General features: G+C 42.9%; 2 protein-coding genes across 2 annotated transcripts in view; one reads left to right on the top strand and one right to left on the bottom strand.

Moving 5' to 3' along the window:
* Positions 1 to 11,341, top strand: part of Pofut3 (protein O-fucosyltransferase 3) — an 89,334-nt gene extending 77,993 nt beyond the window's left edge. Inside the window, 1 exon segment of one of the 2 annotated variants that reach the window (NM_001411761.1) lies at positions 366 to 11,341. In NM_001411761.1, coding sequence (NP_001398690.1) covers positions 366 to 605 — 240 coding nt within the window. In that variant the 3' untranslated portion in view covers positions 606 to 11,341. 2 annotated transcript variants of the gene reach the window in all.
* The window catches only part of Erich1 (glutamate-rich 1), a gene marked incomplete at its 5' end in the record, with an annotated part of 52,793,804 nt that overhangs the window by 14,687,143 nt on the left and 38,080,908 nt on the right, over positions 1 to 25,753 (bottom strand).

Raw genomic sequence — 25,753 nt, 5'->3', positions numbered from 1 at the left:
AGAAGCAGACTCTGGAGAGAACTGAGCTGCGTCTTAAGTGTGCTGATATATTGTTTTGGGACAGTTCTTAGACTTCTACTTCCCACCTCTGTAAAATATGATGGTTGTATTTATTTCATGTGATTGCCAGGAGAACTAAGTGAGACCATTTCAGACGCCCGGTGGAGTATCCAGTGCATAGAATAGCCCCAATAAATGTTGATACTTTCCCCTGTGAGACCTCGACCGTATAACTGCTGAGACTATGGAGGGAAAGTATGTGCTTTACGAAAGTATGCTGCGTTGTATGGCTGAACAGCGGGAACATGGGGACTGCATTTCCTTACTGTATGTTTTAAGTGCTTTTTCTCCTTCTCTCCATGCAGGGCTTACCACCCAAACAATGGAAGGCAGACGTTAGCCACCTGCATTGCCCAGAGCCTACGCTGTTCGCCTTTTCATCTCCAGCTTCTCCGGCCCTACGTGGGAGATCATTGCGAGAGCTGTGGCTACCCAGCTTTCAACAGTCTAAGAAGGAAGCCCAGGCACTGAGGTGGCTGGTGGATAGGAACCAAAACTTTTCATCGGAAGAGTTTTGGGCTCTAGTATTTAAGGACTCATTTTAAAAGGTACTAGACTGACAGAGTAAGCTTAATTCTCTTGGTGGCCTTAATATTTGAAGATGAAAGATGATGGCTATTCCACCGAGCCTCCTTTAGGATAGGGAGTAATTGTAGCAGTTCTCACAAAGAGCCCTGGCAAGTAGTAGCTGTGAATTACTCCTAGCAGTTGCCTCTGTATTTTTAGACTTTTAAAAATGGACATTGGGTGCCTTCAGGTTATGCATTTGGACCCAGGGACTGGCTGTCTTCTGTGGAAACCAACCTAACGTCCTGAGCTTTCCTTGCTGCACAGTTCGTTGTGAGTGCGTGATATGCACCTCCCTGTCAGCAGCTCACTGGTCCTTGGCCAGCCCAGTTTCTTGAGGCTGGGAATGAATGAACCATATCAGAACTTGGCAGTGAGAGTCTCCATCTGTTCTCAGGGAAGTGAGTGAGTAAGAAAAGCTCTATCGGGCTCCTCTGCTCCCCCAGTCCATGTTCCCATTTTCCTTCCTTTCCTCACCTGCAAGCCACCTCGCTAGCCTCCCCTGTATTCGCCTCACCTGTGCCCTCCTCGCATTTCCCTCTGAAGGGGAATTTTCTAGAAAGCTGTAACTTCTCCTGGCTTCTCCACCAGTGAGATGTCAATGATAGTTTCTGATCCAACAGAGGCAGGAGAGGAAAAATAGTCAGCTTCGTGGCAAACAGCCATTTGTTTTGATCAAGTTGTGGGATGCCAGTGCCCTGGGCTCTCCTCTGGTTTGAAGCTGATTGCCCGTAGAATGATGGATACAGCCTGTCAGTGGGGGCAGGCAGGCTGCCGAGGAGCGTTTCCTAGTTTCCAAGGCTGACACCGGCAAAGGTTCAGCTGGGTTATCTGGTTCCCTGCTGGAGCTCTCTGAAAACAAGGAACCACACTGACTTTCATTCCAGTAGATGGTAGGAAGACTTCTGGCCCACAGCAAAGCCTTTTGGTAACTGGTGTGTTGGCCTTTGTGTTTATGTGGGAAGGCAAGCCATTGATCTCTCCAGCTGTGGCAGCCAGTCTGCGAGATGAGGATTGAAAGCGACCCATTTTTGATGAGCGGTCGGGTCACCTTGCTGGTGGCAGAACCTGCCTGTGGAGAGTTTCTCCTCATCTCACATCTGTCACGGACTAAACATGGGCGTAGACAAATCTCTTAACCTCCCTGGACCTTGAATTTGTATCTTAGGAAGAAGTGGCCTTTGAAGTTGTGACTTTTTAAATTACTCATCCGAGTTTAAGACGGTTAATTTCACAGGTGCTTTTTACTCAAGTGGGAATAAACTGGCATAGATGTGTGTTTCTCAAAAGAAATATAGTCTTTGGAGGAAGGGTCGTATGCATTTTACATAATATTGGAAATGAAGGGGATTCTCTATTATTTTATCTAATAACATCAACACAGTAAGTGTTTGAAAAGGGGTTGTTGGTGTAAAGTCAGGCCTTAAACTGTATGCTTAATGAAGTGGAATTCTATCTGAATCCTCAGAAATGGTCTGCAAAAGGATTTATATCTTTGACACAATAAAACAGTAGCTTCACTTTGCATAATTGTCTAAAACTAATGCTCAGTGCTTTCATGTGTGTCTCAAATCTCAATATGTCAGGCGATTCTTAAAACTTTTTTGAGAGCTTCAAATATGCCATGACGGAGATGATTCTCTCCCTCTCCTCCCAATGCCCCTGCAGTGTCCTCCCCTCCTTTGTCTCCTTTTAAAGTCGAACACAGAATATTCTCTCATACAATATATCCCAACCACAGTTTCTCCTCCCTTCACTTTGCCTAGCTCCCCTCCACCTTCCCTCTCCTGTAGATCTACTCTCCCTCCATTTCCTCTTCATAAAGACCTCCAAGAAAACAGCTCAATAGGACAAAACAAGGTGCAGTAAGACAGGCAACAGCCCTAATATTGAGGCTGGGTATTGAATATATATTAGAACACACTCAATCCGGTTAGTTCCGGTTAGTGCTGCTCGTCTGTGCATGGATAAGCAACCACACACTGGTGCCTAGAACACTCTCAGCGTCCACTTTCTCAACTGTAAGTGACTCCTTTGTGAGGCACAGAGTCTGGCGATAGACTGTGACTGACTTGATCTTTTGCAGGTCTGTTATCGTTAACCCCAGCTGCAGTGAGCTCAGCTGTGTGCCTCAATGGCGTGTCTAGAAGATGGCATTTCACAACACTGGTTCCTATCCTCCCACTCTTCTGTTCTCCCCATCCCCCTTTCCTCAGTGTTCCCTGAGCCTGACTGGAGCAGACGTTTGAGGTAGATGTCCCTTTTACGGCAGAGCCTTTCATTCTCAGTACTTCTGACCAGTTATATCTCCCCAGTGGTTGTTACCCGCTGCAAAGAGAAGTTCGTCTAAAGTTCTGTTCTAGGTATAAACAAAATTTATTTCCTTTTTTAAAATAAATTACTTTTTCTAGAATTTCATACATCGATATACTTTATTAACATCGTTTCCACCCATCTTCCTCTGCCCCTAACTTCTTTCCCTCACTCCTTTTCAAATTCATAACTTATTTGTTTATAATTAATATTACATATATAAACACATATACGTGTATAGAACGTACTAAGTCCATTTAGTGTTGCTTCTATGTTCATGTGTTTAGGCTTGACCACTTGATGTTGGGGTATAACTCTAACCCTAACCCCTAACCCTAAACGTGATTTTTTTTGTTGTGGGAACAAAGTCCCCGCTGGCTTCCCACAGCTCAGGTAAGCCACCAGTTCTGTTCCTGTCCTTGAGGCTCCCTCCCAGTCTTGTACCTAGAGAAAACTGTTTTGTTTTTTTTGTTTTTTGTTTTTTTTTCTCTTTCTCTCAGCAGCCACTGACTGCCCATAATTTTTTTTTTATGATACCATTGTGTATTTTTATTTTTTTTCTCTTAGGATCATTTATTAAAAAAAAAGTAAAATAATCGCAAGCTGAATGCAGAAACACATCAATACATCATCCATCTTAGTCTAGTAGATTTCATTCAAGACATGAAGGGATGATTCAATATGTGGAAATCCATTGATATAATTCAGTATATAAAAACTGAAAAAAGTCACATGATTATATCATTAGATGCTGAAAAATATCGGGAAAATTCCATCATTTCTTTTTTTTTTTTTTTTTAAAGACACCTTCACACTCTTTACTCCCTTTACCTAATGCATCCTTAATGCACAAACAACCTAAAGAATCCAATTAAAAGAATCGAAGTTTACAACACGGCGGGACAGCGAGACCGCCATGGTTCTATATCATGACACAGTGAGTGAAGGGTTAATTTGGAATTTCTGCTCCATAAACTGTTCCCAAATGGTTTGCTGCACCCATAAGAGATAAATACACAATACTGCCGCTGCTGATCCATAGTGTGGCTTCTTTTCTTTTCTTTTCTTTTCTTCTCTTTTCTTTTTTTTTAAGCTGAGCACAACTATTATCATTTTGTAATTAAAAGCATAAAATATATCTAACACCCAGTCCCACACTACATCAGTTATACAGAATATTTAGTTATCCATTCCATTATTATCCATTATTTAAGAAAGGCCTAAAATCTATATTATATCTTGCTAGCTTGTACACTATCTGATAACTATCCAATAAAATATGTATTTTCAGAGTTAAACAGCCTGATAGGCTATGAAACTAGAATCAGTCTTCAACCCCATCAGAAATCTGAGAACGACCAAATATCTATACACATAGGAAGCCTAACATGGCTTCCAGAACTGAGAGGTTGTAGAGACAAATCTCCACTAGTGCAGTCGCCTGTTAGGAACATGTGAGTGCAAGTCTTCAGTCTTCGGGCCCAAAATCAACTGACAGACTCTTGAAATGGAGATTTTGAAGGGCTAATCACCCTGTCTTGGCAGAGTTTATCAGTCAAATATTCTGCATAATTTGTCCTTTTCTGGACAGTATAGTCTGCAGATGAAACAGGCAGTTTTGTCAAGTGGCTGCCTAGCCACAAATTATTTCCTCACCTGAAGGTAGAGATGTTCACATTCTTCGTCCAGGGTTGTTTCCATGTGTTCTTTCTTGATTGCTTCTATTTCCATTTTTAATTCCTTCAACTGTTTGATTGTGTTTTCCTGGAATTCTTTCAGGGATTTTTGCGATTCCTCTCTGTAGGCTTCTACTTGTTCTCTAAGGGAGTTCTCCACGTCTTTCTTGAAGTCCTCCAGCATCATGATCAAATACGATTTTGAAACTAGATCTTGCTTTTCTGGTGTGTTTGGATATTCCATGTTTATTTTGGTGGGAGAATTGGGCTCCGATGATGCCATGTAGTCTTGGTTTCTGTTGCTTGGGTTCCTGCGCTTTCCTCTCGCCATCAGATTATCTCTAGTGTTACTTTGTTCTGCTATTTCTGACAGTGGCTAGACTGTCCTATAAGCCTGTGTGTCAGGAGTGCTGTAGACCTGTTTTCCTGTTTTCTTTCAGCCAGTTATGGGGACAGAGTGTTCTGCTTTCGGGCGTGTAGTTTTTCCTCTCTACAGGTCTTCAGCTGTTCCTGTGGGCCTGTGTCTTGAGTTCACCAGGCAGGTTTCTTGCAGGGGAAAAGTTGGTCCTACCTGTGGTTCCAAGGCTCAAGTTTGCTCGTGGGGTACTGCCTAAGTCCTCTCCGCGGCGGCAGCAACCGGGAAGATCTGCGCCGCTCTTTCCGGGAGCCTCCGTGCACCAGGGTTCCAGATGGCGTTTGGTGTTTTCCTCTGGCGTCTGGACGTGCGCAGAGTGCAGTCTCTTCTGGTTTCCCAGGCGTGTCTGCCTCTCTAAGGGTTTAGCTCTCCCTCCCACGGGATTTGGGTGCAGAGAACTGTTTATCCGGTCTGTTTCCTTCAGGTTTCGGCGGTGTCTCAGGCGCAGGGGTCCTGCCGTTCCTGGGCCCTCCCCTACGGGAACCCAGAGGCCTTATACAGTTGCCTCTTGGGCCAGGGATGTGGGCATAGGTGGGCAGTGTTAGTGGTCTCCTCCGCTCTGCAGCCTCAGGAGTGCCCACCTGACCAGGCGGTGAGGTCTCTCTCCCACGGGGTTTGGTAGCAGAGAGCTGCTGCGGGCCGGGATCCGCGGGTGTGGGACTTCCGGTAAACACAGGAAGTGCCCGGTCCTAGAGGAATTTTGCCTCTGTGTGTCCTGAGTCTGGACGTGCGCAGAGTGCAGTCTCTTCTGGCCTCCCAGGCGCGCCCGCCTCTCTCCATAATTCTTTATCTAGGGATGAGCCCTCGTGTAATTTCACCTATTCCCAACGGCACGTTGACGGGTATGGCCATTACCTGTTCCCACCGGCATGTTGACGGGTATGGTCATTATGTAGGTCTTGTTTAGGCAACTGTTTCTGTTGAGACTTCATGGGCACAACACTGATGTCATGGCTAGAAGACATCTCACACCAGGTAGCATGGTCCTCTGACTCTTACTATTTTCCTTCCTTTCCTTCCCTCCCTCCCTCCCTTCCTTCCTTCCTTTCCTTCCTTTCCTTCCCTCTTTCTTTCTTTCTTTCTTTCTTTCTTTCTTTCTTTCTTTCTTTCTTTCTTTCTTTCTTTCTTTCGATTTATTTTATGTATATGAGTACATGGTCTCTCTCTTCAGACAGACCACTCAAGGGCATCGGATCCCGTTATAGATGGTTGTGAGCCACCATTGTGGTTGCTGGGATTTGAGGACTCAGGCTCTCTGGAAGAGCAGGCAGTGCTCTTAACCACTGAGCTATCTCTCGAGCCCCTGTTTTCTTTTTAAAATTGAAATTGTTTTTCAGTCAACACCTTCTGATTTCCCCTCCTCCACTCCGTCTCATATCCTCCTCACCTCCCCACCCACCTATCTATGACCTTTCTTGCTCTAAAACAAACAAAAACAAATATTAAAAAAGCAAGAGACACCCCAAACCCTCACATTTGAAAGCAAAATATATAAGCAAAAGACCGATAAGACAAAAAAGTGTAAACAAAACAAAATGAGCCAAAAAAAAAATCTACAAAAAAATGCCATTGAGTTTATTTTGTGTTGGCCAAGTACTCTTGGGCACAGGGTCTACCCTGAAGTGTGGTTGATGTACTCAGTGACACTGTATTGGTGAAAGCCAATTTTTCCTTGGCCACCAGTTATAATTTGCACGTAGCTTCTTGGTTAAGGGTGAGAGCCTATGCAGCCTTCCCCTGCTCAGTGCTTGGACTTCATCTGTCATAAACCTGTGCAGGTCCTGTGCATGCTGCCACAGTCTCTGTGCGTTCATATGTGTATCAGTCCTGCTCTGTCTGGAAGTCATCCCAGCACGCAAGGGGAAAGGATTCTTGATCCTTGACCAGCAACTAAGGAAGGCAGTTGTCTTCTAGAGAAAGAGTCATTTTTCTTTAAGGGTGTAGGCCACGCTCATGTAGATCAAGCAGCACCCAGGACTATATGGATAGCATTAATTGGAGTCAGGGTTATTAAAAAAAAAAAAAGAGGACATGGCATTGTGGGGTGTAGGAGGTTGGGCATATCTAGGAAGAACTAGGGAAAGAGTGGGTGAATTTTATTAAAATGCATTGTTTGAGATTCTCATTAGAATTAATAAAATTATTTTAATAAATTATAATAAAATAATTAATAAAAATATTTTTCATTGAGTATATTTTAATGAAAATAAATGAGGCCTTGTGGGACCCTAGGTACCCACAGATTTGAGACTTGCATGCTTTGAGACATTTTCGTTACTTAGCATCTGCTGCTTCTTTTATTAGGTCTTTCTTAGGACGATGCCTTCTGACAGTCACTGTTGCAGGGTGAGAAGTGTCTCCTAATCTCACAGGCTTCCTGTCTCCAAGTAGAATTTTTGAATGCCTTGGTGCACTTTCCTGTGTTTCTCCTATCACACCATGCTTCTCTACACCTCACTGTCTGTTAGCTGCTTCAAGGAGCCATCATAGTAATGCCAGTGCAATAGTCATGTTACAGTACCTCAGTGTATTTCACTCGGGTTATTCACAAGGATGAAGTTTCTCAGCAGCATGAGAAGGTAAACAGGGCTGGAGGGATGGCTCAGCAGTTAAGACCACTGACCGTTCTTCCAGCTGTTCAGTCAGTTCCTGAGTTCAAATCCTAACAACCACATAGTCGCTCACAACCACCTGTAATGAGATCTGATGCCCTCTTTCTGATCTCAAAGACAGCTACAGTGTACTTATGTATAATAAATAGATAAATAAATCTTTTTTTTTTAAAAAGAGAAACTACCAGGACTTTTATGAAGATGATTACTAATGTTTGCCCATAGTCTTCGTGCCTTCACTTGAAAATGGAGACTGTCGCGCGCCCAAAGTCTCGCCAGCAAGAACGACGTGCGGACACCAGGATCCTTCTGCAGAAAAGCATTTATTACATCTTGAAGAGGAGAGACCCGGGGCCCAGAAAGGCGCTGCTTATATACACCCTAATGTGGCGTGTCCACGCCTGATTGGTCGCTTACCCATGATCTCATTGGCACGCCCCGGGGTGGGCAAAGACTTGGCGCGAACACACTCTTGCACATGCGCACACAGCTAGCTTCCTGAAAGGAAGTCGGGCTGGTGGCAGCGGAAGCCAGCGCCATCTTGTAATGGCAAATGCTATCACGGCTTTCCACAGGAGACAGATTTGACTTTTAGTCAAGCAACAGATGTAAAGTTTCTGAGATGAAATGCTTACTGGTTTAAGGACTACATTCTAGTAGCCAGAATGTAAGTTAGAGCCATTATCATTATTAGTAACTGGATGCATAGTAGGTTGCTTGGAAGAAAAGTGAAAACACGTGTCTTTCTTCCCCATTCGTACATTATGTATTACATGTAGGAAAGCTAGCTCAGTGTCTGCAGGACATTGAGTCCAGCAGAGAACCAAACTGAAGCGAAAAGCCTCACATGATATTATGTATTTTATAAAGCCTTTACAACACAATTCCTGCTAAAGATAATCAGGGATCTTTTCTGGTGTTTTCTTCCCCTAGTTCCGGGATGCCTAACTCACTTTAGGAACTTGGACAGCAGCACCTCATTTCTGATAACAAGTTCTATCTTAGTCACAGACTAAGTGGCTTATTTTCTATACTGTCACAGGCTTGGTGGCTTACAAATAATAAAAATTTGCTTCTTATCTTTTTGGAGGCTGGGTCCAAAGGTCCTAAGGTCAAGGTGCCAGTAGATTTGGTATCTAGTCAGAGGCTTCTTGGCTCACAGATGGTGGCCTTCTTGCTGTGACTCCCACAAAAGCAGGGGAGTGAGCTCTCTGAGGTTTATTTTATAACATTTATCCACCCAGATGCCCTACTTACTTCCTAAAGGCTCTACCACTCTATATGGGTGTTTTGTTTTGTTTTGACAGGGTCTCACTATGTATCCATGCCTGGCCTGGAACTGTCTGTATACATCTGGCTGTTTTCAGATTCACAGACCTGCCTGTCTCTGCCTTCCAAGTGCTCAGATTAAAGGTATGCAGCATCACATCTGGCAAATGGCAAATATTTGATATTAAATTTTTAGCCTATCCAGGCCATACATAGCACCAATGTAGAGTAAGTCGACTCCTCAGGAGCAAGACAGGCACAGTTTGGCATAAGTAATGTGTCTTGGAGTAGTCAAGGTGTAGTGTAGAGGATCAAACAAGAACAGTGGTTAGTTTTGTTTCAGAAAACTTGGAAGTCTTGACTATTTTATAAAATGTCCTTACTGTACTGTAATTAAAAAATGTTATTAGTGAATATTTTTACTGCATATTGTATTATCAACATATTCTATATCTACACATATATGTTTATATATACATATACTATGTGTATATATAATATAGCTTAATAAATATAAAGTTCATATATATATATGATAACTGGAAATGTTAGGAAAAAGTCAAGGGATATAGAGTTATGCCTATAATACTAGAGTAAGAAAAATAGGACCAATATATTATATTAATTATAATAATTATACATTATATTATATGTAATATTATATTATAATATATTATATTAATTATTTTTTCAAGTTACTTGGCCTTTTGACCCATTTTGCCATATGCCTACTATACTAGCTGTTGTTCTGGTGAAATGGTTTTGACGACTAAATAAGCAAATGTTCATAGTTTACATTTTATATAAGTGTTGGTGTCCATAGCCACTACTCTTTTATTTGTGAAGACCGTGACTGAGATCTGTCCAGGAAGACAGATTGGGGAATGATAAGTTATGGGGATGCCTCTTTGTTCTTGTTTGTTATTCGATATGTATTTATTGAATGCTGTGAAATAGGCATTGTGTCAGGCGATGGAATGACGTAAGATATAAGCGAGAGAGGAGGTGAAAGGGTTCTGGGGAGGGCTTTGTGATTTTATTAAAACCAGGGACTAGGAGCTGCAGAGAAGGCTCAGTGAGTGAGAGCGTGGGCTGCTCTTGCATAGCACCCATGTTCGGCAGCTGGTTAATCCAGCTCCAGGAGATCTAATGCCCAATCCCGGACTCCAGGGATATCCTCACCCATCCATTCCTCCTTGACACTCTCCCTTTCCCTCTCCCTCTCCTTCCAAGGCCCATAAAATAAATCATAGAAAACCAAACAGGTATGAAGGAATGCCCAGAGTATTCATAGTTACCCTTGTGGGACTTTTGATAGGTTTGCGCACAGCCTCAGACAGCAGAATGACTGGAATGGTCCTGGGATAGGAAGGGACAAACCCTATAAACCTGCCTGTTTGATTGATGAATACGGTTTAGACCTGAAACCCAAGGAGGATCTTTTGTTGCCTTCCCATTACTCTGACCTGAGTCTTGGAACCAGGCCATTTAATGGACCCAGACTGAGAAAGAGGACAGAATTGACTAGGTCTGTAGATCTGTGTCCCAATTATTCATTCCCAGAAGATCAATGAGGAGAAAGAAAAGAGAAACCTGAGAAGTCTTCTGGGAGCAGACCTGCTCTCTCCTGTGCTCCATGTGGTGTGGATGTGGGATTACACATACAACAGCGCAGGAGTGAGCCTTTATACACACTAGTGACTTCTCTCCCTGTAACTTTGGCCCATCGCTTTCCCAGGCTCACATGCATGGACTTAGAACCTTAATAGGGTTAGAGATAGGGCTCATTGAGGATCTGGGGAAGGGCTTGCAGTGTGGGGTACAGCAGAGGTGACCCCCTAGGATTTCATTCTCATTGTGTCGGGATGGACAGCCTGATTTTCATCAGTCAGAGGTGAGGCCCTATCTGAGCAGTCATAACATAACAAGAGAGACCTTTATCTGTCTTCATGGGCTTCTTGTCTGTTCTCTGTTGCTCCTTTATACTTCCTAGAGCAGTGATCTGGGAGGTTCCTTTAATCTGTTCCACTGAAGCTTGTGAAGTGTGTCAGGACTGGACAGTGATGGCTGCTTCAGAGGACATAAGTCCTCTATGTTGCTTACGAACCCCACGTCATCCAATCAGGAGCACAAGAAGACGTTCTACAAGTAGCTGACAAAGGCTGATACAACTATTCAAAATTTTGCTACCATGGACCTAATTTTTAACAACGATTGAGCTGATTATGAGGTTTAAAGACTATCACTGTAGGTGATGGGAGTTTTAATGGTTTTGAGGCTGACCATAATCTAAGAGCTTTTGAGATGAACTTAAGTTGTTTCTCAAACACACAGAGTAAACTCCTTAGACGAATCTACTCAAAGGAGGGGAGAGAGGGCAATATTATAAAAGAATGTCCGTGATAAAGCAATAAAAATGATTAATTAAATCACTGTGTGTCTTTTTATTCTGTGTGAGGGTATTAGTCTAGAGAACAGAAATTACAGGATGGATGTACATTTATGTTTAATATATAAAGAACTTATTAGGCTAGGTTCCTTCAAATAGTAACAACTAAGTGACAATTGGTGATTGAATGTTATGGAACAGGCATTGTGACAGGCAGTGTAATGATGTGAGATGTGAGTGAGAAAGAAGGTAAGAATTGTGTGGTTGCCTGGCCCTGAGGCCAAGGGCCTCAGTCATGGCAGTGGTCCCACGGCATCTGCATTTTCCCAAAAGAGGCTGAGCACCCAGCAGTTGCTCAGTTCACCTGAGAGGTTCCTGGTCCTTAGTCCATGATGGACACCGGGCAACATTGTTTTGCTATCAGTGATAGAATTGGTAGCAGCAGCAGCAGCAGCAGCAGCAGCAGCAGCAGCAGCAGCAGCAACTGAAATCAACTCAGTGGCCAGAGCGAAAGTCAGGTGATGAAAGCTGAGGAGTCTTTTTCTTCCTGCACTGCCTCCAGAGGGTTCTGCTCACAATCAGGCTCGTTTCTTCGCTCAGCAATCAAGATGATTGGATCGGGATGCTTCGTCAGGAGAGGCTTCCTCCCCAGGTGGTTCTAATTTGTGGCAAGTTGACATTAAAACCAACCGTAGTGACAGAATTGGGAATGGACATAAGACTACCGCCTGGGCTGGGAAGACAGCTCATGGGAAAAGTGCTTGCCACAGAAGCCTGAGGACCTGAGGTTGCACCCTGCTACCATTCTCCTAAAAATGTCACATGTCTGTAATCTCAGTGTTGGGAGGTCAAGACAGGAAGATCTCTGTGATGGTGTAGTCACTTTGGTGAGCTCCAGGTTCACTGAGAGGCACTGTTCACACAAAAAGCAAAGAATGGTTGAGGAACACACTGGAAAGAAACCTCAGGCCTCTATATCCATGTATACATATGTGCATACACACGTGCATAGGCCCACAGGAGCAGGTACACGCACATAGATTTCAAGTTAGTGCAGTTACTTTCTGAAGTAATGCAGCCGCTGGAGGGCAAGTCCCAGGGAACAAATGGGAACAAAGTGCGCGTGCTTTCCCAAGAACACGCTTACTCAAAGCAGACCATCTGGGAAACTACATAAATGCAACCTTGAGATATTTGTCAGTTATTTTCCTAAAAACATAGGGAGCCCGTCACTTTAAAAGACTAATAGAATTGGCTGTCAGTGATTAAAAATAAAACAGCCTTCAAGTGAAAATGGAGATTTGGGGAATCGAGTATCCACTTGCATTAAACCTGATAACTGCCCAGCACGGACGCTCCTGAGGAGACGAGGGCAGGAATATTAACAAATGTTATGCTTGACACAGAAGTCAGTGGTGGCTAACGGCACTGGGCGGGGCTGTCTTCTGCGTTGCCTTTTCTAATTCTGAGAGTGGAGAGAGAATGTGGTGGGGGCTATCTTAATTTAGTTTTGTGTTTTACTCGAAGCATTCCCGAGTGAGGTTTCGAAAATATTGATAGAGCTGAGGCCTGACGGCTCACCACTCTAATCTCAGTGCTCCGTGGACTGAGGCAGGAGGATCACAAGTCTGAGAGCAACTGAGGCTACAACAGACGACCCTGTCTCTTAAAACAATGAAGTAACACAGCCAGGTACTGATGATTTGAAACCGAGAGTAATATGAATAACGGTTACAGTCACCGAGGAAAATAAGGCCGTTTGTTTTTTATTTGGAAAACAAGAAAAGTGTTTTCATATTAAAACAACTAAGGAAATAATTATTGTTTTGGTCAAGCATCCCAGAACTTATTCATAGATCTAATAAAGCTTTATTGAGCGCACAAGAGTGAGCCTAATGGCTGTAAATCATGTTACCGTGGAGTTCCTAATTGTAGTAGTGGATGACAAATTAAAATGCTTCAGCAGAACATAAAACATTCAAGGAAGTTTTTTTTTTTCTCTTTGTAAGAGCCTGGTGAGACGGAACTTACCTCTGGACCCCTACTACTCCATGTGAAATGTGATATAAGTGTGCAGTATTTATGGAGCATATTAAATGGGCTGTATTCATAACAAGAGTCAAGCAAAGCACTAAGAGTTCAGTTTTGCACCAACCAGGGAGCCTGCACAGGACTGGTCTAGCCCTCTGTACCTATGTTAGAGTTGTATAGCTTGGTCTACTTGTGGGACTCCTAATAGTAGGGGCAGGGGCTGCCTCTGACTCTGTTGCCTGCTTCCTTTGGGACCTTTTCCTCCCACTGTGTTGCCTCCTCCAGCCTTAATAGGAGAGAAGGTGCCTAGTTTTACTGCAACTTGATATGCTAAGGCTGGTTGATATCCATGGGAGGCCTCCCCTTTTCTGAAGAGAAATGGAAGGGGGGGGGGCACGGAGGAAAGTGGTGGGGAGGGACTGGGAGGATTGTATGCAGTGCTGAGGATCAAACCTGGGTCCTCATGGAGGCTGGTTGGGAAGGTGAAAATAGAAGTACATACACTCCCATCCCTAACCCAGAGACAATCCCCAATTGATAAGCATTTGTAATGAGCATTTAGCATTCTCCTAGGGAGTCTCTCTGGGGAGTCTAACAGAGGATTATTCAGGGTGGGCTTCTTGCCCAGCTGAAGATGGCAACAGAAAAAGAACTTAACAATATCACTGGAGGTTCCTTATCTCATGATGTCCTGCCAAGGCTGATTTCTTTTTAAATTCATTCATTCTCTCTCTCTCTCTCTCTCTCTCTCTCTCTCTCTCTCTCTCTCCCTCCTTCTTCTCTTCTTCCTCCTTCTTCTTCTTCTTCTCTCTCTCTCTCTCTCTCTCTCTCTCTCTTTCCCAACCCTCCACAGGTCTTTTGCATATATATGTTATGTTATGGCCTCCAGTTTCATTTTTATGGGATTCTTGAGTGTGTGAAAAAAATGTCTTCTACATAAATTTCATGTCCCTGTTGGGGGGCTCTTCTCCTTCTGTTTGTTTCCTTTCTATTCTGGTGTTTTTATTCTACCGTATTCTATTTTATTACTATACCATAGAAACCTGCTTGTGTGCTGCTTGATTCTTTTTCTATGATAGAAGTGTCTCAAGTAGCCCAGGCTGGCATTAAGCTTGTCCGCATCTCTCAAGTGGTGATTGTATGCAGTGCTGAGGATCAAACCTGGGTCCTCATGGAGGCTAGGCAAGTGCTCTTCCCACTGAACCACAGACTCAGCCCTGAAACCTGCTTGTTTTCTAAGGAAAGCTAGAGATGGAATGGCTCCACATGGGCGAGGAAGAGGGGAGGGACGAGGAGGAGTAGAGGGAGAGAAACCATAACCGGGATATATTATGTGAGGAAAAATAAAGCTATTTTCAATAAAGGGGAGGGGGAAGGTGTTCAACTCTGCAGTTGGTATGTCTAGAAGCAATCATTTGTATAGAAATGTCTGAATGAGTCAGTGCTTACTTAACGAGAGCAGCTTCAATGGGTGAAGTTTTATCCTACGGGCTGCGTTCAGTCACCATCTATGCATGTACATAGGCTGGACGGATGCTTGCTTCCGTGGGCTCACCACTGTTACACCCAACCCCCCATCCCAACAAAAAAAACTCAGTCCTTGTCAGAAATTATCCAGCTCCTTGTCAAGAGGAATAAATACCGGAGTTTTAAAAAAAAAAAGGAAAAAGAGTCAGGGGAAGAAAGAGGAAACTTAAGGTTCACAGAGAAACATAATGTTACCTGTGCTAGCAAATGACTGAGGCCAATTAAACCAGCAAATGAGTTATCGTCCAATTTTCTCTTTGTAAAGCAATAATAGCCAAGAGCTAATAGTCACTTAAAGTTATTAGATCGTGGGAAGAGTTATAAAAGAGGGTTTTGATATAAAAAAGGATAGACGCTCATATTAAAAGATGGGATTTTATTATTTTCCATGACGAAGTGAGGCCTAGAAAGGTCCCAAACCCCACTCTTACAGAGCCACAACTTTCTCCTCTCCAAGCACTGGTGTTCTTGGTTTGGGGACCTTTGGACTCAGGCTTGGAATTTCCCGGTCACCCCGACAACCTGCTCTTCTCAGTTCTTGTATAATTCTTGGACCAGGAATTTTATCAGAGCCCTCCTCTTTCTCCAGCTGTAGAGAATAGGCAGAGGGGCGTCTTGAAAACTATAATCACATGAGTCAAATCCCTCAATAAATCTCGTGCAATTCTCTAAGTCTAACTCTATGACTGTCTTCCTCTACAGCTATATCAATATCCGCTATATCTCCTATTGGTTCTTTCCAAAATTCATATTCTTAACCAAGTTTTAAAAACAAATTTCCCAAATAGACTTTACCAAACAGATGTTCCTTGAATTAGACAGTGCTTTCATAATAATATTTGTAAGTTAAAAATGTCTTCTGTCCACCTAGAGTGCTGAATTACATCTCAGTCAAAGAGGACTCTATGAAGTGCTGATGTTTCCCTCAGGATCCTGAACCTCACTGGAGACTGACCTGCTGCTGCCACCAGACCTCACTAGAGAGTCTCAGATTGCATGACCCCAGTGTGGGAAGAGATTAAAATTCAAAATTGGAAGTCCAGTTCCATAAATGTGTAATTACTTTCATAACATCATGAAGTTGAGAATACTGTAAGCTGAGCCATCATACGTCCGGGCCCATCTGTTATAAAAAGATTCTCAAATTTTCCAAACTCTGGAAGACTAGCAGCATAGGATAGACAAGTATGGACAACCTAGAGAAAGAGTTACAAAAGTCCATTCTAGGGTGATAGAAAGAGTGTTAAGCTGTTGGGGCAGATTGCTCAGTGGAGCTGATATACAGATAGTTCCAGAAAGAAAGGCTTCCTGTCGACCCCCCCCCCCCCCCACAAAGCCCACACTTCATTTGCAAGAATTCCCCAGACAGGAAATACCATGTTGCAAACTTTGTGCTTTGGAGACAGACTCACAACAGTGTCAAATTTCAATGCTCTGAAGTGCTCAGTGAGCCTTTGGCTTCTGAAGACTGGCTACCGAGTCAAACTACCATACCTGGCTCTCGACATGGGAGGCTTGCCCTCAGCACTGCCACCCTTCACTGCAGACTGTGGTTTGATCCACAAAAATCATCATACTCACAGCCCCAGTCCAGGTTGCACAATCCCACAGTGAGCTGGAGGGCCATTCGTAGGAGGTGGAAAACAAAAAGAAAATGACCCATGGTGATCTGATGTGGACTAGAATCCGTTCTGGCTGTGGCGAGAAGGGCCTTGCTGTAGAACTCTGTTAAACAGTGATCTCATCTCTGGCAGCCTCTGAAGTGACCTTGGAAAAGACTTTTTAGTCTGTGTCAACTTGATCGGAACCTCTAGACGAAACATGCAAGTTCAGCCAAGCCATGTGTTCAATGTTTGTTTGACAGTCTTCATTGCACTGGGAAATCTCAAAAGAGCTCTACCTACTACCCTCCATTGTCTTCTTTTCTGTCATTGGCACAAACATATTGGGGGGGGGGGAGAAACATCTGACAGTGTAAGCACAATATGCTATTATATGGCAGTTTGGGGTTTGAACAGTAGATGACCTGAATGTGATGGGAAGGGCCAGGGACATGTGTCTGCAAGAATTGACAAGTTATTTGAAATATTCTCTTACCCGCTCTGCTTTGCAAGGAAGCGAAGCTTGGGCTCTCTTGAGCTCTGCCCACTGGGATCATTGATTAATTTAAAATAGCCATGGCTTGTTTGCAGCGGTTATGTAGGAGGCTAAAATGAGAATTGCTGGGGGTGAGTAACAGCTACTCTAGTCATCTTGCATGGACCCCCATCATTCAAAGTCTGCTTTGGCAATTATCCAAGAGAGAAAACAGCAGCAAGCTGCTCTTCCCAATGGGGGATTTCACTGTCCATTTGGGTCCCTATGTTTACTGAGTTTTGAAGAAACCATGGCAACCGTAGTCGTCTCTGTGTCCTCTCCCCTAAATGTTTCTGGTTCCATCTGTTAGCTATTCACTGATAAAAATCTATTTTTCGTTCTCCTCTTTTCATTGCAAACAGAAGGAGAGTTATGAGTTACTTTACAAAATTAAAATCCAAATGTACTTGGCTTGGTACATTTTTGAATAGGGGGCCAGAGAGATGGCTCAGCAGGTAAAAGAAACTTGCTGCGGAGTCTGAGGACCTGAGTTCGATCAGCAAATGGTGGAAGAAGAGAATTTATTCCTACACACTGTCCTCTGACAGGCATATCTGTGCTCTGTTATACGGACGGACACACACACACACACACACACACACACACACACACACACAAATACATGTTATAAATGTTGAAAAATATGTAGCATCTTCATACTTTCTCTTCATTCATTTTTGAGAGATTGTTTTATGTAGCCTGGGCTAACCTTGAACTCACTGTGTAGCAGGAGCTAGCCCTGACCTGCTGCCACTTCTTAATTCTGGGATTACCGGGTGACTATACTTGGCTCCTCTTTCTTAATCTTCACTGACATATGAACACAGTCCCTTGTTTGCCTTGTCAGAGAGTTCTTGTGCAACGTCGAGAGATGTATCATCACAAAGAAGGGACATTCCCATCTCCACACCACATATTTAGTCCCTTGTTTCATCTCCACACCACATATTTAGTCCCTTGTTAGTGCCCTGTGTTTCAAGAAGCATGTGAGAACACAGGATCCTGAAAACGGATATGATCACATTGGGTCATTTCAGATGGACTTAACAGATACAGACAAATCTCACACTTACATTGTCCCACCAGATAATATGCAGGGCCCTTGTTTCAAAGCCAGAAGATGAGTGACTGGCAAGACTGTTGCCCTGGGAATTGCCTGTGGCCATTACAGTCCTTGCACTCCTCTGCCACTAGGGGTTTTTAGAGTAGATGCATTTTTGACACTGATCCTTACTTCCCATGAGGTTTCCCTAGTTGTATATATCTGGCTTAGACTCTTCCAAGGTCATGTCCATACAGCCTGACTCCTGGCTCAGACGAACTGCCTATCTAATGTTTCCTCCAAATGGGGGCAGCCTGTATTCTGCCCACTTCAGTTCTCCTGTCCTAAGCAACCCCCTCCCCACCTCGAATCAAACACCCTTTACTTGATCATGACTGACTGTCCTCTCTGTCCTTTCCTTGACCTTGCACATGAGCGTCTTCTCAGTATGTCTCCAGGCTCTGGCACTGCAAAGACATTATGTGTTGTCCGGAATTTCCCTATTGTCTTCATACCTCTGCGTTTTGTACACACTCTTTTTATTTCCTTTGTGGGGATTATTAGCTAAAGCTTGCAAGACTCAGATCTAGCTATGTTCTCAGTGAAGTCTGTCCTGATATTCTCAGAAGACGTCAGTTTCTCCCTCCCTACCTCCTTCTCATGGTGGGATCTCATATAGAGGCAGAGCTTTCTTTCCCTATAGAGCTGAGGCTGACCATAGCCTTCTGATCTTCCTGCCCCCACCTCCCTCTGAGTTATAGGACTAAAGGTGCCCAGTTTCTCATCTTTGCATCACAGATTGTATGTATGTGTGCTTCTTGTACAGTCACCAGGTTATACTCCAGCATAGAACGGAGGGAGCAGTGTAGACCATTCTCCCAACGGTCTCACCAGGTAATTGGGCAGGTTAATATATGCATATTCACTGTGTGCATGCACACATACATGAATTGGAACAGCACATACACTGACTTTTGGGCAGATTTCTACGTTCTAATCCAAGAATTAGAATGGGACATTGTGTTCATTGTCCCTAGTGCTTTGGATCATGTAGCATCTACAATACCATATGAATGGTCCATAGGGTCTTGCTAAATTTTCATGTGTTTTTCCTGTTATTGCCCCATCTGTTGGTCTAGTACGCTCTTGGCACCAGCAGCCCATAGAAGGATTCATGTTAATTTTAGCATCTGTTTACCTATTTGTCTCCTGCAGACCGAGTTCCTTGGAGATCAGATGCTATCTTTTCTCCTATGCACAGTGCCTGGCTGAATCAGTGAATAAATTAAGGACTTGAATCCTACCTGTATTTCTATTACCAAAGCTAAGCTAATGGCTTATGTTAAGTACCGCGCTCTGCCTTAATTAAAACCCTTCTCATGACCATGAGAAAATGTGCTTGCCTATCTACAAATATGTTTTAGTTCTGATTACTCTTCCCACTTAAAGTTAGAAGCAAGCCTGATTGCTGGTGTCTTTATATCACCGTATTACATCTTAAGGCAGAAATTCAAGTCAAGCCTGGGCTATTCATTTGATCACTTTTTAAATCTTAGTGCTAGAGGTTGGGCCATAGACATAACATACATGTTCATAGAGCATGTAGACATCAATGGGGAAGAAAATTAACTGTCACAAAGGATGCACAAACAAACAAGGTATGCCCAGTTTTTTCTCATCAGCCCTTTGAGAGGAGAAAACAGTGTCTGTGTAACATGTGGATGGCAGGCACTGGACTGGGTTTGTGTAGTTTTCCTCTGGCACTTGGAGAAATCAGAGAGTTCTCTTGTTTTTGTGTACCTGTGACAGACCCAGGAGAAGGAACACCCGGAAGTCCTTTGGATTTTGATAAACGACTAGAAGAATAGGTTGTGTTGTTAAGTACCTGGGAGCTCAGTGAACTACCCAAGAAGCCCTCTGGAGAGATAGATGCCTTGCAAACACCCACAGTGCATTATAATTCCAGGTTCGATGGCAAGATTATGGTTCTTTCTGAGGTGAAAATGCTGGGAGGGGGGAATTTAATTATTCAGTGCTGTAGGCATTGATATTTTGCCCATGTTCCAGCAAATAAACTCATGCGTACTCATGCAAGCAACCCTAATTGAACTCAGTGGGTCACCAAACCAAACCAAACCAAAACAATCCCATCAAAGTACAGAAGGGGGCGAGCTTGGAAGAGGAAGGCATTCAGGAGGAAGGGCTGACAGGGCAATGGGGGAATGAAAATGATTATGATATAACTTAGAAATGTATGAAACTGTCAGAGACTAATAAAAAAATCACTTACACTGTGGAATGTCTAAAAGCTGCCAAGATAATAAAAAGTTATTTCATATGCAAGAAAGTGGATGTAGCGAATAGTGGATCTTCTATTAGGCAAGTTAAGTCAGACTCAGCAAGGAAACACGTTCTTTTCCTCGGCTGTGGAGACTAGATTTGTATATGGGCAGATGAAATTTCATATGTACAGATGCCACGGAAGTAGACGCAAAGGTGTCTATGCCAATGAAGGGGATTAGCAAGAGAGGGAAGCGAAGAGGGTGTGGAGAGGGACATGCCTGTATGAAAAGGTTCTGGTAAAATCCAACACCACAGACAATGAATGTACACCTGTAATGGTTCGAATATGCTTGGCCCAGGGAGTGACGCTCTTTGAAGGTGTGGCCTTCTTGGAGTAGGTGTGTCACTGTTGGGGTGGGTTTTGAGATCCTTGTCCTTGCTACCTGGAGGTTAGCAGCCTTCAGATGAAGGTGTAGAACTCTCAGCTTCTCCTATATCATGCCTACTTGGATGCAGCCACGTTCCAACCTTGATGATAATGGACTGAACCTCTGAACCTGTCAGCCAGTCCCCAATTAAATGTTGTCCTCATGAGAATTGCCTTGGTCATGGTGTCTGTTCCCAGCAGTAAAACCCTAACTGAGACAGCACCAGTGTTCTACAAATTGTACAGCAAGAGCTAAAGGAAATTTAGATTATAATTAGGAAGTTAGATTATAATGCTTTTTGAGCCTTTCTCGGAGAATTGTCTTTGCTCCTGAACTACGTAAGCACTGCAGACCTTTTTAAAAAGTTGAATAGATACAGGATTCTGTTATTTCCTGTTGACCAACTTCTTTTCTTCCTCACTGCCCACTCCCACCACCATCATGGTAGTTCCTCCTTACTACCCTTCCTCCTGCTTGCTGTCATGATAGTATCTCTTCACTACTCTGCCCCCTGTCATCACAATAGTACAGCCTCACTGCATTCGTTAATTCCTCAAGGACGGAGTATAAAAACTCATTAAAACATATCACACATGGACATGAATTATTAGAGGAAATCACTGTGGCCTTCCTCTTGGACCCAGCTTTTAAATGGCGTGACTCCAGTAACTTATCTCACTCCCAACCTCCTTTGAATCCGAGTGTCTCAATCACTCTGTGGCAACACTGTCTTTTCTTCAGCGTAATTGAATAAAAAGAATGAAATCGCTTTGTGTATATTTTAATTACATCTTTACATAAAATAGGTTGATGTCACATGGTCTTCTCTCCTGAATCAAGTAATGCAGGCCATATTAGTCCATAAGAAATTACTGGAACAGCATAATGTACATAGAAAAAAGAAGTCCCGTTGGCTTCACCGTGACTTTCAATTGCATTAGGCAATTTCATGTTCAACCCTTAGTTTGATGTCTCATTATTCTGCTCTGTTTAGTCCTGGGACCCATATAAGGTGCCACAGTTACAAGACGGTCACAAAACCATGCCCTAATGAAATTATCTTTAGGCACAAATAACTTGCCTGTGCATAGAGGTAAATTGCACTGTTAAAATGTGTATCAAGCAAGGGATTACCAGGTTGCCTCTTGGATCATTTGCCAGCTGCTGCCTTGAATTGCTTTAGTCCTTTGGAGACAGGTCAGTCATCTCTGAAGTATCTTAGGTTTTAGCTGAGGTGTGTACTCTGTGGCTCTAGAGTGAGCTAATTTATTTTTCTGCACCACAGCCTTCTTGCATGGTTTTGTTTTGCTTCAGCAAATGAAGGAGAAAACCCAGGCACGATATCTTGCTTGCTCCATTAGAAGGATGCATTTCCGTCTTCATCCAATTAGCCATTTTAATTTGAAGCTTTCACCACTGACTGAGATAAGATGGGGAAACTGGTAGCAATTAAGGGGAAGGGCGGCTTTTGGAGGGCACAGTGTGGTGTTCGCACGAGTTTCACTCCAGAGATCAAGTGTCAGGCCATCACCGCAGCCTGGTCCTTAAATCTACAAGAATCCATTAACCATAGATATAGGGTTCCTAAGGGATCTTACAGCAAGGTGTCAGGGTGTCAGGGCTACAGGTACATAGGACCAAAGTAGCTGGTGAGGAATTCAATCCCCGGGCACAGCTTGTTCTCCACCACGAAGGGTTCAAGAGGCTGACTTCTTTCCCTCTTTGAAAAGTGTAAGCACATCAAGACGTGGACAGTTTAATACAAGTCCATTTACTTCTTCTGAGTGATCTCTTTCATCTAAGAATAAAGGAACTAACAGAGAATAATAAAATCTCTTAATTCTTGAAGCCCCAAAGCTTATAAATCTCTAGCACTGTGTGATGTAATTTATTGTAGGTGGAGAGATGATCAGGATAGTGGGGCTGGGAGAGCTTGCACCCCATTTAGCCTCTTTATCATTTTGCAAACGAGGTAACACAGACATTTCTTACCCCAAGGAAACGTCAGTCTGACTGATGACGATGGCAGGATGGTTTCTCTATCTCTTCTGAATACTTTTTTGTTTGAACTCTATTTTGTTAGATATTAAAATGGTTATACCAGCTTGCTTCTTGGGTCCATTTTCTTGGAATAACTTTTTCCATCATATTACTCTGATTATGTCTAACCTTGATGCTAATGTGTATTTCGTCAGTGCAGCAGAGGGTGAATCTTGTTTTTGCATCCATTCTGTTGTTACTCTGTGACATTTTATTGGGGAATTGAGACCATTGATGTTGAGAGATCAGTGAGCACTGTTGTCTTTCTGGTGCTTTCTTGGGTGTGGTTACCTATTTTAGTTTCTTTTTTAGTATCTTTATAGGGCTGGATTTGTAGATAGATATTGCCTAAATTTGGTTTTAACATGGAATGTCTTATTTTCTCCATCCATTGTGCTTGACAGTTTTGCTGGGTATAGTAGTCTGGGTTGGTATCTGTAGTCTCTTAGAGTAATACAGGCCCTCTGGCTTTTAGAGTATCCATTGAGAAATCTGTTTTTATTCTAATAGGTCTGCCTTTATATGTTCCTAGGTATTTTGCCCTCATAGCTTTTAATGTTCTATGTTCTGTTCATTTAGTGTTTTGATTATTATGTGCCAAGAGAACTTTCTTTTCTAGTCCAATCTATTTGGTGTTCTGAATGTTTCCTGTATCTTGATAGGCATCTCCTTCTTTAGGTTGGGGACATTTTCTTCTAAGATTTAAAAAAATGGTTTCTGTGTCTTTTATGGCCACCCACAACCATTTAGGGGGCTTATCCCTGGGGAAAATGAATATTCTTTCATCAGTTGTTAATTGCTTATAGCTCTTCTTCTAGGATTGGAGAACCATGTGATTTTTCCCCCATCCATGTTGGTATGTCATCCGGTGTTGTTATTGTTCATGCCTTGTTTAAGAAGCTGTACTGATAAGACACAGTGACTTTTTAAGAGTAGTTAGAAGAACGTAGGTGTTAGCCCTTCTTTAAATGGCAGGGAAATTTAATCAGTGACTTCGTTTGAGCTGAACTTTTCTGTGTTGGGAGACTTTTATTACTGCTTCAATCTCATTGAGTACGATGGATTTAAATTGTTTATCTCATCTTGTTTTAGAACCTGCTTTTAATTCTCTTGGACATATATGATGCAGTAGAGTTGATGGGTTATGTGGCAAGGTTATGCTTAATTAAAAAAACAATTAGACAAAGGACTAAGAAATCTTTTGTGAGAGCCTGTCTCCTAGAAATGGCGGGGAAGCTACATTAATGATACTTTAATCATATGGCTGCTTAACCAAGACCTGAAGTATGACACTAGTAGTCATGCTATCTTGGGAGGGGAAATTTCACAGGGCCTCACCCCTAAAAGAACTACAGATAAATGACAAAGGATTACGGAGAGGAGAATTAGTCATTCTCTAACATTTTGGGGTCTCTAAGGCAACTTCCACTTTAAAGCTTCTTGTTCCAATGTCTGGGATCCACACATGATCTTCTGGGCTCCTCCAAAGGGCTTGGTCACTTCTCCAGCTCTCCCCTCTGTAGCACTAGGTTGACTCCACTCCACTGCTGCTGTTGTTCTTGGTGGTCATCCCACAGTACTGGCATCTCCAATATACAAGGATCTTCAATTGCAACTAGGTTTCACCAATAGCCTCTCATAGACTCTATTTACGGTGCCAAGCTTCAACTCCTTTGCATGATCCCTTCAGTCCTGGGCTGTCAGCTACAACCGAAGCTGAACTTTTACCAATGGCCTTTTCTGGCCTCTCACAGTGCCAAGCTTCAGCTACTCTCCATGACCTTTCATGCCATCAAATCCAGTATCACCTGGGTGAGTCTTACACAGTACCAAGTTCAGCTACAGCATGTACAGCCTTGATTATGTCTGGAACACAGCTTCTTTGTGCTCTCAAAAAACACTTCCCAGAAGATTGAAGTGATGCTGGTCTCTTCTTAATCACAGCTAATCTCTTAGCTAACTAGCCTCAATTGTCTCTTTCTAGTCTAAAGCCAGAGCTCATGGCTGAAGCTGCTGAGTTCCGCTGCTTGCTGGGGTTGGAATGTGGCCTCCTTGCACTATTACATCCTTTACTGCTTAAGCTTTGCTGCCCTGGAACTTTCTCTTTAAACTGACCTTGAACTCAGAGATCTGTATGCCTCTGACTCCTGAATTCTTGGATTAAAGGCATGTACCACTATGCTTGGATCTAAGTTACTCATTCTATATCTCAGTCAAGTTGACAATCCATCCTTTGTCAATTTGATACATAATCATATTCTTATGTCCAGATGAAAACAATAACCAGGTCATAATTATGCATAGATGTGATTATCCCTTGTTCAACTGCAAATACACAAATAATACGCTTAGCTGGGTGGGATCTTGCCATGAGGTCACCACTCCCCTAATTCCCTTTAATATCCTTGAACATAGGTTTTAGTTCCATTGCCCTTCCTGGTGCCCTTTTAATATTTGAAGCAAACATTATGTATTTTTCCTTTCTAAGATCCTGTGCTTGATCAAAATACTCTTCATGAGAGTAAATCAGAGGACGAAGTCTATGCTGTCCAACTAGGACAGCCCATTAAGTCCCATTTAAAGCATTCCATGGCTTTCCAAATCCAGTCTTAAAATCTACATTTCTCCAAACAAAAACACAGCCAGGCCTGTCACAGCAATATCTAAGTCCTGGGTATCAACTTATGTCTCAGTTAGGATTTTATGGTTATGAAGAGACAACATGAGCAAGGTAAGTCTTTAATTGAGGCTGGCTTACCGTTTCAGATACTCAGTCTATTATTATGGCAGCGTCAAGGCCACACCTCCTAGTCGTAGCACTTCCCATGGGCCAAGCATATTCAAACCACCACATAATTTTTCTTTAATAATTTACTTTCTTTTCAGAAAAGGTTTTAAACCATTTTTAGAAAGTGGGCTCATGTCAAAAAGTAAGTTTTTCTTCATATGAACATGTCTCCGCCTG

This window comes from Rattus norvegicus, chromosome 16 (genome assembly GCF_021556685.1).
Source record: "Rattus norvegicus strain SHRSP/BbbUtx chromosome 16, alternate assembly SHRSP_T2T, whole genome shotgun sequence".
Classification (NCBI taxonomy): domain Eukaryota; kingdom Metazoa; phylum Chordata; class Mammalia; order Rodentia; family Muridae; genus Rattus; species Rattus norvegicus.
Note: the sequence above shows the minus strand (reverse complement) of the source record. Positions and strands in the feature narration are given on the sequence as shown.